Raw genomic sequence first — 12,813 nt, forward strand, 5'->3', positions numbered from 1 at the left:
TGCCCCCCCCCCCCCCCCCCCCACGCACTCTTAAAATGCTCGAACCTCTGACCGGTACGAACTGTACTCGACTGATTGATTGATTGAACATTTTATTACCAGATTGCAGAATGGGTACAATACAGTACAGCTCAATACACACAATTGTTAAGGGGATGCAGACCAGAGAAAGACTTTCGTCTTGTTTACATCAGGGTCCCCCATTTTCAATTCATCATAACATGACATACATGAGATACAGATACAGTACTGCTACATCTATACATTTATGACATACCAGATTTACAAATACAGTACTGTTTGTGATACAAAAAGAGTTTAAGAAAGAGAGTACCGGTATATACATTTGAGGGGGAAGAAACTGTACATTGGAGGAGGTTGGGTAGGTGGGGTGGAAGGTGCTCGCACCTCTGACCGGTACGAACTGTACTCGACCGCACAATAATAAAACCAACTGAGGGGATTTATTATTTTATCAGTTTTATTTGCATGATTTATTATTTTAAATGACAAATAAGCCAAACGTGTTCAATCGTTATTCACCAACGCCTTTTTCTTTTTGCTTTCCCTATAGACCAGTGTTTCACAAATAGATTCAAATAAACCAATTATCAATTATCCAACAATAGCAGAAAATAAATTAATTATGTAAGACAATCCAAGTATAAATTCAAGGTTTATTCAGTCACTTAAAAAAATATTCACAGTGAAAAATATTGCTTCCATAGTTATGACGTAAAAAAAGCACAATCTACAATACAATGTTGCATATATTAACCTCTTCAGGTGCACAGTGTATACGTTTATAAAAACATATGAACATTTTCAGGTGCACAGTACACTGTAAAAAAAAATTATTTCAAAGAAAATTCACTGTATTATTTTACAGATTACTTTTGTTTTTCTACTTTAAGTGTAAATGCCATAACAATACAGTAAATTACCTTTAAAAAAATATGAACCATTAAATAAAGGTTGTAAACTTCTAATCTGTAAATGTATTTGATTTTACTGTAATTTTTTTTACAGTTATCTTTTTTACAGTGTACATTTATAAAAACATATTAACCTCTGCAGGTGCACAGTGTACATTTATAAAAACATATTAACCTCTGCAACAGTGTACATTTATAAAAACATATTAACCTCTGCAGGTGCACAGTGTACGTTTAAAAAAAAAAGTTTTCTCAGAGCTCTATTTTGTAATTCTTGCACTCAAACTCCTGATCTCTCAGACACGAGTTCCTACACCTGAAAAAGGGGTCAAAGGTCATTGATTTGTGACTCTCCTCTTGCGCTTGATGATGGAGTTGATCCAGTCAATGTAGCGGAGCAAGTTGGTATAGACCCCCGGCTTCCCGGAGCGCCCGCACCCCTCCCCCCAACTGATGATGCCATACAGGAAGCTGACGTCATCCTGCAGACAGGCCAGGGGCCCTCCTGAGTCACCCTGAGGGACCACACACACAGAGAGACACACAGAGAGAGACACACAGAGACACACAGAGAGACACACACAGAGAGAGACACACAGAGAGAGAGACACAGAGACACACAGAGAGACACACACAGAGAGAGACACACAGAGAGACACAGAGAGAGAGACACACACACACACAGAGACACACAGAGAGAGACACACAGAGAGACACACACAGAGAAACACAGAGACACACAGAGACACACAGAGACACACAGAGAGAGAGACACACACACACAGAGAGACACACACAGAGAGACACACAGAGAGACACACACAGAGAAACACAGAGACACACAGAGAGAGAGACACACACAGAGACACAGAGAGAGAGAGACACACACACACACACAGAGAGAGAGACACACACAGAGAAACACAGAGACACAGAGAGAGAGACACACAGAGACACAGAGAGAGAGACACACACACACACAGAGAGACACACACACACACAGAGATACACAGAGAGAGACACACAGAGTGAGAGACACACAGAGAGACACACAACACACACACAGAGAAACACAGAGACACACAGAGAGACACACACAGAGAGAGAGACACACAGAGAGAGAGACACACAGAGAGAGACACACACACACACACACACACACACACACACACAGAGAGACATACACACACAGAGATACACAGAGAGAGACACACAGATAGATACACAGAGAGAGACACATACACACAGAGACACACACACACATACACACAGAGAGACACACAGAGAGAGACACACACAGAGAGACACACACACAGAGACACACGCAGACACAGAGAGACACACACACACAGAGAGAGAGAGACACACACACACACACACACACACAGAGACACACACACAGAGAGACACACACACACACAGACACACACACAGAGAGACACACACACACAGAGACACACACACACAGAGGCACACACACACAGAGACAGAGAGACACACACACACACAGATACACACAGAGACACACACACAGAGAGACACACACAAAGAGACACACAGAGAGACACACACACACAGAGAGAGACACACAGAGACACACACACACAGACAGACACACACACACACACACACATATACACAAATAATGAGTCATCTACACTTGAAACCTAATATTACAAACCCTAATCGCACGCTACGCTCACAATTTGTCATCATTACAGCGCAACACATAAACATAGTCAACCATAACATTTAATTTAACAACGAATAAAGACCTCTAGAGAGGTCCTGCATTATTATTATTAATTTCAGAGGGAAATGAGCCTTAGTGGGTTCTGTGGTGGGAGAGAGAGGGGGGGGGGGGAGAGAGGGGGGAGGGGGGGGCTGACAGGGAGAGAGGGGGGGGGGGGGGGGCCTGTAGCTGTTCCGCAACCGTTCCTACTTCCGGGGTAGGCCTGATTGGCCCCGACAGGCACGTGACCCGCCGCGGCCACGCCCCGCGGCAGCCCCAGGAGCAAGCGCGCTACTGCTGGAGTTCGCTTCGCCTTTCACATCGCTGCCGTTGGCGAAAGCAGGATGAGAGCAGGATGAGAGGCGAGAGCGTAGATTTCGCTGTGTATCATTTAATCATTTAACATTTGAAAGGCATACATTGTTGTCATACAGAAGTACAGAATACTTTTATCCAAAATGCGTCTTACTGTTACACTGTTAGAGACTGTGCAGTGCACGGCTTTAGTCTCACTCGAGTGAGGAAGACCGCTGGTTCTCCAACATACAGCCCGCTGGTTCTCCAACATACAGCGGTGTGCTCTTCAGAATGTACCGGGAGAAACGTTTACTGTACCCCGCAGACATAATAAGACCGCTGGTTCTGGCACACTCGAGTGAGGAAGAACGCTGGTTCTCCAACATACAGCCCGCTGGTTCTCCAATATACAGCGGTGTGCTCTTCAGAATGTACCGGGAGAAACGTTTACTGTACCCCGCAGACATAATAAGCATATAAGCAGTGCTTACTAACGTTATTAGTTACGTTATTTCTGACCGAATTAGTCATTCATTTGTCTGCTTTCGCCAACGGCAGCGATGTGAAAGGCGAAGCGAACTCCAGCAGTAGCGTGCTTGCTCCAGCAGTCGCCCCGCGGCAGCCCCAGGAGCAAGCGCGCTACTGCTGGAGTTCGCTTCGCCTTTCACATCGCTGCCGTTGGCGAAAGCAGACAAATGAATGACTAATTCGGTCAGAAATAACGTAACTAATAACGTTAGTAAGCACTGCTTATTATGTCTGCGGGGTACAGTAAACGTTTCTCCCGGTACATTCTGAAGAGCACACCGCTGTATGTTGGAGAACCAGCGGGCTGTATGTGCCAGAACCAGCGGTCTTATTATGTCTGCGGGGTACAGTAAACGTTTCTCCCGGTACATTCTGAAGAGCACACCACTGTATGTTGGAGAACCAGCGGGCTGTATGTTGGAGAACCAGCGGTCTTCCTCACTCGAGTGAGACTAAAGCCGTGCACTGCACAGTCTCTAACAGTGTAACAGTAAGAAGCATTTTGGATAAAAGTATTCTGTACTTCTGTATGACAACAATGTATGCCTTTCAAATGTTAAATGATTAAATGATACACAGCGAAATCTACGCTCTCGCCTCTCATCCTGCTCTCATCCTGCTTTCGCCAACGGCAGCGATATGAAAGGCGAAGCGAACTCCAGCAGTAGCGCGCTTGCTCCTGGGGCTGCCGCGGGGCGTGGCCACGGCGGGTCACGTGCCTGTCAGGGCCAATCAGGCCTACCCCGGAAGTAGGAACGGTTGCAGAACAGCTACAGGCGGGGGGGGGGGGGGGGGGCTGACAGGGAGGCGTCTATATTAATCCCAGCCGAAGAGTGCTTCGCGTTTCTCTGATTGGCCACGACACCCATGTGACCGCGGCGCGCGGCAGAGCGGTAGAGCGGAAATAGGCTGCTGCCTCCGCGTCAAGAAAGACAGACAGGCATTCTATTGCCATGCTCTGCGACAAACTCTAACCTTAACCAACTCCGAAAGAATGCCTAAACTTAACCCTAACATTAACCAACTCCCAAAGAATGCCTAAACTTAACCCTAACCTTAACCAACTCCGAAAGAATGCCTAAACTTAACCCTAACCAACTCCGAAAGAATGCCTAAACTTAACCCTAACCTTAACCAACTCCGAAAGAATGCCTAAACTTAACCCTAACCTTAACCAACTCCGAAAGAATGCCTAAAATTAACCAACTCCGAAAGAATGCCTAAACTTAACCGGCGAAAGAATGCACGTTTATAGCGAGAGATGATAAATTAATTAAACGTAAAAAAAAAAAAAAAAAAAATTTAAGTGATTTGAACTTGTCACCAACGCACCGCAGGCTCCACAGCACGGCGGCGAACAAGTTGAGCTAACCGTCGATGTTAAAACAGGGGGGATTACGGCTGCATAATGCCGCCACGGGGCGTGTCGCGGCCAATCAGGGAAAACGCAGAAGCACTCGGCAGCACTCTTCGGCTGGGATTAAAGAATAGGCGACAGGGAGAGAGAGGGGGGCTGACATAGGGCTGGGCGATATGACGATATTATATAAATATCGGGTACAGTTCATTAACGATACTTTTTAAACGTATCGTGGATATCGTGATGTTTTGCCCAAGAGGCTTGTGTCGCATCAATCTGGTCCACACGTTGAAACTTTTGAACAGCGCCGCCGCCGCCCCACACACACACTACTGCATCAAAAGTTACTACTTATGATAACAAAGGCATTCGCTTTGTGGCATTGACGTTATATAGTTACACTTTCAATAACATCAGCGTATTTACATAGCAACGACCGAGGTCGACCTAGATATAGCAAGCATTAGCCGTTCATATCTCAGCCCGTGCTGACTCCGTTGTGCCCATTCTGCGGTCTGTTAATAACGTTTTCAATCAGACAGATGTATGGAAAGGCTTTTATTATAACATCCGTTGCAGTAAAATCATTATGCCTCCAGTCGTTTAGTCATTCTGCAGAGCTAAAAGCTAAACGTCGGCCGCGGCGAGCTACCGCTGCCATTGTTGTTTTCATTGAGCTCTCCAATAGCGGAAGTAAAAAATTAATACGCGCTTGCCGATTGGTGCTAAGAACAGCAGGGCGGGTGCAAGCGATGTGACGTAATTGGCAGACGCGACTGTCAATCAAAATGATTCTGTTTGCCGACTGAATGAATATAAACGTTATTAACAGATTGCAGCATAGGTACAATACAGTACAGCTCAATACAACAACAATCAACAGTGGACTGGAGGATGCAGACCAGGGCCCCGTTCCATGTACGTGGTTCAACTAAGTCGATCAACATGTCCATTATCCAGCTTCAGTTAACCCGATGTTCGAAGCCGGGATTTTCCTGTTTCACAAACCTGGATTCAGTCTCGTTAACTCAAGCCAGACTTGAGAGTCAGGCTAGATGCGCGCTCCCGTTTTAGGTGGAAAGCCAGCACGTATCGATGGCAGAGACCCTGATTCTCAACGGCATTGATTGATTAATTGATTTAAGACTTTATTGACAGATTGCAATAGGCTCAATCGCCTCGCCGACAAGTTAAATGCGTTATCTATAGGCTAATTCTAAGTCCATCATTACCTCAATCAATCAGATTATATTTCTTTAAACTTGCCTGCTGGATTGAATAATCAAATGAGATCTTGCTAGCGAAAATAACTAGTTAACTGTTATACAGAATTACGAGACGGCTTTCTTGCCCATTGATTGATGTATAGTCAATCTTTTACTTATCTACTCTGTGGTGTAACGGGTTGTTCTTTTGACTTCCACACGGATGACCCGGGTTCAAGACCGGGGTCCTTCTTTTTGCAATATAGGAATAATTCAATTTGGTGCACGTTGAGAGCTATATAAAGAATGACATCCTCAATGCATGTAGATTTATAATATTTTAACTTAAAACCAGGCTACTTTGGCGTATAATCATTAATATTATATTCAAAAAAATCATATTGGAAACTCCGGGATTAGAACCCGGGTCGCAAGATTGGGAGTCTTGAGCACTACCGCTGGGCCACTGTGCCAGATGGGATAAATTCATTGTTTATACATTAATGAACGAGAGACCCGTGTTTAGAATATTCCTTATTTTGAATGACGTTTTATTCCTTTATCCTCATTCATTCATGTGACGTCAACGGCTCATTCAATTTCTCAAATCCGTCAAACAGCGCATCTCATCAGACATCTTAATCCCAGTTACAATTAAAATAACCACATTGTTGTGTACATCGCACGAGCGAGCGCCACCGTCGCCACGGTATATATAACGTGCATTATTTAGGACAAAGTGAATTTAATATCAGCATTTTGGGTCTATTTTACATTTCAAAAGCCCCCTCTGGAAGAATGGAGCACAAAAACGTAATTCAGAATGGTATAATGCAGATCGTAGACTGTGGGAATAGTTTCAGGAAACGGGCTGTCACTTCTTTGCGGGGGCGTGGCGATAGTTCAGGCTAACTTGAACTTGAACTCTGCTTTCGACCAGGCTCAAACTTTTGGATATGTTGTCATGGTGATTTGGAAAATCCAGGTACATGAAATCGGAAAGTCAGGCTAACCGAGTTAGCCGGATAACTTTATCCGGCTAACTCGGTTATCCCGGTACATGGAACGGGGCCCTGAGAAAGACTTTCGTCTTGTTTACATCAGGGTCCCCCATTTTCAATTCATCATATTTCATATCTAAATCATATAATATCTCATTGCTAAATATATGCAATATATAATCTAATAATCCAATAATCTAAATCTAATATATAATATAAAAATGCTAAATGCATGGGTATTTTATTTTGTCTTTAATGTTAGCTTGCAAACTCAAATACTGTCTGGGTAAGCCTCATAATGAATTGTTTGGGGGAAAAAATAAAAACATCGTGATGCGTATCGTGTATCGCCGAAAGGTCAGAAAATATCGTGATATCATATTTAGGCCATATCGCCCAGCCCTAGGCTGACAGGGAGAGAGAGGGGGGGCTGACAGGGAGAGAGGGGGGGCTGACAGGGAGAGAGGGGGGGCTGACAAGGAGAGAGGGGGGGGCTGACAGGGCGAGAGGGGGGGGCTGGAATTTTTTATAATTTTTTTTTCATTTCAGATAATGGTTGAAGAAGTGTGTCTTTAGTCGACGGCGAAAGATTGGACAACAGTTTCTATGTGCAAAACAACGGTTGCTATGTGTTGATTTATGAGAAAACATAATAATTTGGTGTCGTATTACTGGATATTGTAAAGATTTCACACTAGAACAGTAATATTGTGCTTTTCCAGTGTTTTACCTACCTTCTGTATTGTCGCAGTGAAAGGGTTAACCATTTGGTAGTGTGGTAGTGAAAGGGTTAAGAGTAAAAAAAAAAAATAAAAAAACAGTAACCCCCCCCCCACATTATAGGGCTGCTTATTTTGATTGATATTGAAATCACGATTATTAAACAGGATTACTAATTTATTTGAAAACATCATATATGACAATGACTGAAGAAGTCTTCTCGACCAAAGGCTGCGTTTCTGTCATCTTCTAGTTATCAAAGACATTTCATAAATATACCTGCAATATGTAGGAGTAGCATTTTAAGTGTTTTTCGCAGGAAAATGAAGTCATTGAGGGCGGTGAATTTGGCTTGAGCCAAGGAATTCAACGGGACCGAACACATCGCCAAATTCGACGCGTTGGTGGCGCTAGAGTGCTCAAGCTGTCAACATGTGACTCACATGACTGACATGAGATCACGGGAGGGTCCCTAACCAGTCTGTAAAATATGAGATATGACCAAATGTTGTTGTGTTGTGCTACTATTACTCAACCTGCTCAGTGGCGTTGTGGTTAGAGTGTCCGCCCTGAGATTGGGAGGCAGGCACGCGGGAACTATAAAACGGCAGGGGGTGCTGGGGGGTCGCCAGATTGAAAAAAAAAAAAAAAAAAAAAAATTTTTTTTTTTTTTGGTCAGGCCACTGAACTTAGAAGCAGGCCAGGCCAGTGTTTCTATTTGCACCAGCGCAATAGTTAGATAAACTAGGTGGGGAACAACCAGGAGATCACTGCAACTCACACAAGTTGGAGAACTATCTCTCTCTCTCTCTCTCTCTTGCTCTCACACACACACAAAGGGAGCCGCATGTGATTGGTGGAGGCGGGATCCTTACGAAAAACTGCTAATCATTGACACATGCTAGCCTGTAATAATCCCCCCCAGAAAAATGTACTTTGCATTTGATATATTGCAAATATATGCCATCACACACACTGGCATTTAAAGGGTTAGAATTATAAAATTAATATGTGGTGTTATGATCAGGGCTGAAGTTGAATAAAATATTGTATTTATCAATTACAAAAAACTGAAAATCCATAAAAATCTGTGTTATTGCTAATCATACATATGCTAGCCTGTTTTTTAACAATAAGTTGTGATGCCATCACAAACACTGGCATTTAAAGGGTACAAATAAAAAAAAATGCCTGCACCAGAATGCAGGAAATTAAGTCTTTGTAACAAAGAAATTCCTGGTGGGGGACCCCCAGACCCCCTGCTTAAAAAGTGGCCTGACTGGGGCTATATTTCCTGGCCTGAATGATTTCCCCAGTCCGGCCCTGGTTAAAAGCCTCCAATGCTTATTAGTGTGTGTGCGTTTGAACTTTTGCATGTTTCAACCATACATTTCCATTTAAAAATTTTTTTTTTACCTCCTATAATAGTGGGGGTCGCGGCTCTCTGACACCGTTTTTTTTGGGTCGCGGCCTGAAAAGTTTGGGAACCCCTGGTCTAGCCTGTACCCCCCAGACATGTTGCTGGCCCCGTCAAAACAGTATCCTATCAGCCTCTCCATGGGCAGGTCGAGGCGTAAAAGTATTTTATACACAAAAACAGCGTCTCGGCTGTTGTGTCTGGGCCGGGCATTGTAAAAACCCCAAAAGAAGTTCTGAGCTTCCAAGTTGTCATCGGCTAACTGTATATTACACGAGAATTGTTCTTTTCCAGTGAGTGACATCAGTGGTTCCGTCAGCGCTCAAGCCAAAGATTGGGCTTTTGGATGCTTTGCCTCTAATTTGTCGCTGAATATCATGGGCAAGCAGCTGTAAGATTTCGTTTTGGATGTTGTTGGACATCCAGTTGTCTCTCGTTTGGAGCCAATTCTTCAACTCGGGATCAGACTCGGTGCGCACTCTTTCCATCATGAGCTGCCATAACACCCCATCCCTATTTGCATCACCCCTCAGTGGAAGCCCCTGGCGCCCGAGGGGGGGTATAGGGGAACAGACTCAGTTAACTCTTCAATACCTGATGCTGAGGCTGAACCTGTCGTCTCTGTCTCTCTCTGACGTTTATCAGATTTAGTGGGACTGTCACTGGGACCGGCGGGACGTTTCGAAAATAAATCTGATATTTTTCTTTTCTGCGAGTGAGACATTCTGTGCTAGCAAAGTCTGACTACTAGCTCAAATCGACTGACTGCGCAAGCACTGTATCACAGTAGCTCAGTGGTTCGTGGCACGTGGGAAGGGCGGGAGACAGGAGGTGAATACAATTAGTTGTTTCACCTGTCATTCAATCAGTCTGTGACAGTCTGTCATCACTCGAAAATCTACTCGGTTTTACACGTATGATTGTGTACATACAGTAGTGTAATGAATGAATGAAAACTTTATTTAACAGATTGGAGAATGGCTACAATACAGTACGGCTCAATACACACAATATTAAAATGGTGACGTGCTTTGAGCAGGATAAACTTATAATATACAGTGTTACAGTTATACAGTTACAGTATATACAAATATATAAATACTACCAAAAAAAAAAAAAAAAAAAAATTATATATATATATTTTTTTTTTTTTTTTTTTTTTTTTTGCAATAATTGAGAGGGGGTGCTGCAGCACCCCCCGCACCCCCCCCTTCCCGCGTCCCTGTTGGGAGGTTGTGAGTTCGATGCCCAGCCGAGTCATACCAAAGACTGTTGAAAATGGTCCCCTGCTTGGGTTGGATTGGGGGTGTGACATGTAGGGATGGGTACCGAATTCGGTACTTTTGAGGTACCGAACCGAAACACGTCGGTACTACCGAGTATCGATTCAAGTGAGATACAAAAAAATAAAAAAATAAATAAAAACGTTTTTTTATTTTTTACTTTTCTTTTTTTTTTGCTTTTTTCTTTTCATGTCGGAGCAATGGCAAGCCGAAAACGGTCGAAATTGTAGTTATTTGAAGTTTGGATTATTTTTTTCACGACTGAGGTAGGTAAATAATTTTTCTTTAGACTAAAGTACCGAAAAAAGGTACCGTTGGGTACCGGTATCGATTCACAGGTACCGGTACCGTATCGGTTCAAATGTGAAAGGTACCCATCCCTAGTGACATGTCATGGGGGGGGATTTGTACATCAAGCTGCCTCACGCTTGTTACAACCACAGCCAGGGCCTCTCTCTCTCCTATCTGGCAGCAGGTCCCCATGCCCTTATATGGGCTGCTTCCTGACTCCTCATCACCACGCCGTCTACCTGAGTCATCCTACACACCTGAGACTCATCATGTCATCACAGAGCCTGGATATGAGGCCTGCACTCCTGCCACTCCTCGTCCAAGTGTTGCTTCACCTACCGTGGTACTAGGACTCTAACCTGTATGCTTCCTCTGTCTCTGAACCTGCCTTGCTCTAACCTTGCTCTCTGTGTGTAGGATCGCACACCCCCGGCCTGCGCCTCACCCGTGGACGTCACCCAACCCCCTCCAATGTACAGTTCCCCCCCCCCCACCCCACCCCCTCCAATGTAGTTTCCCTCCCCCCACCCCAGACATATCTGGTCTGCATCCCCTTAACAATTGTGTGTATTGAGCTGTACTGTATTGTACCCATTCTGCAATCTGTTAATACAATTTTCAATCAATCAATCAATCAATCAATCAATCAATCAATCAATCAAACCAGCCTGGACATTGCCTGGGGTCACATGGAGTGACCTTGCTCACTCCCTTGTTGTACATTTCACCATCTGCCTTGTCATCTGCCTGGTACCTTATTAAACACCCTAAACCTGGTACCTATTAGGGCCCTTTCTCACTCACTCATTCTGTCCGTACCGGTTGCGTACCGCCCTCATTCCGGGTCAGAGTGCGAACTCCCCCCCCCCCCCCTCTCCCCCCTCTAGTTTGTGTACACACTTCGTCTTGGTGCGCTCCCGGCACAAATTGTGGAGAGGAACTCCGATACAGCAGGTGGCGTTTGTGTGCCTAGTTGGTTTTTGCTGTCGCCTATGAGCCAATGAACACAAGGGTATACTTGCGTCATCTAGTATGCGACAAGTCGTTCAATAACACAGACAAGTCGATTTCATACACAGATCAAGAGACGCAATGGAGATGGAGACCTTCATGATGATGTGTCTACTCTTTTGGAAGCAATTCCACAATCGCAATCGAGGTGCCAACATATCTCAACGACGGACTACAAACGACCACAACCGTCGGCGTCGGCGGCTATTTTCTCTAGTCCAGCAACCTTCCAGCATTTTGATTGAGGCGAGCTGCTCGCCTCAGGCGATTTCAGGAGAGCGAAGCAGCGGCAATAACTGATTTTCTTCTGGTGCTAAAACACCAATTGCGTTCATCAACAAGGTGATAAGCAGACCTCTCTATAGCCTTGTCCATTGTACTCATCTGTTGTTCATAAAGAGGGCAAATATCAGTTATAAAATCAGTGTCTGCTTATATTTGCATCTTAAGTCAGTACGTTACTGTAATGTCTTGCTTTCATTTCATTCGACATCTGAAAAATATTGGTATGCCCTTATAATGACTGAAACAATCCATTAGCTACTGTACTTGTATTAATCTCAACTAGATAACTGCACCTTGCACATACATAACCCTAGGCTCTGTTACCATACTGTATGAACTTTGAACTCTGTTGCCTATACTCAATTTCTATACATATAACTCAATCAATTTATACCTACCTCTCACTGTCTACTACTGGCATGAACCTGTGATTTGACATTATATATTATTATTATAATGTGGTAGCTTTGTTGTTGTGTTCAATGTCACTCCAGGAAGCTACACAGACCCCCCCCCCCTCCCCTGAGGAATGCAGGAGAGACGTTTATATTTTTAAATATACTAATGTACTTTCTATTCTACCTCAGGAGCGTATGGATTCGACAGAGGCAACATGTCCTGGCTAGCTGGGGCGATCCGGAATGGCTACAAAATTTCCGGATGAGGAAAACTACATTCATGGAGCTGTGTGGTATCCTTAGGCCACATCTACAAAGAGACGCAACCAGGAGGAGTCCAGTGCCTGTGG

General features: G+C 44.2%; 1 protein-coding gene across 1 annotated transcript in view; it reads right to left on the reverse strand.

Annotated features, from left to right (window-relative positions):
* Positions 1 to 546: 546 nt before the first annotated feature.
* Positions 547 to 12,813, reverse strand: part of hgfac (HGF activator) — a 167,820-nt gene continuing 155,553 nt past the window's right edge. Inside the window, exon 14 of the mRNA XM_084312368.1 lies at positions 547 to 1,450. Within this exon, the coding sequence (XP_084168494.1) occupies positions 1,271 to 1,450 (180 nt within the window). The 3' untranslated portion in view covers positions 547 to 1,270. The remainder of the gene's footprint in view (positions 1,451 to 12,813) is intronic.

Source organism: Notolepis coatsorum (genome assembly GCF_963971535.1).
Source record: "Notolepis coatsorum genome assembly, chromosome: 4".
Taxonomy (NCBI): Eukaryota; Metazoa; Chordata; class Actinopteri; order Aulopiformes; family Paralepididae; genus Notolepis; species Notolepis coatsorum.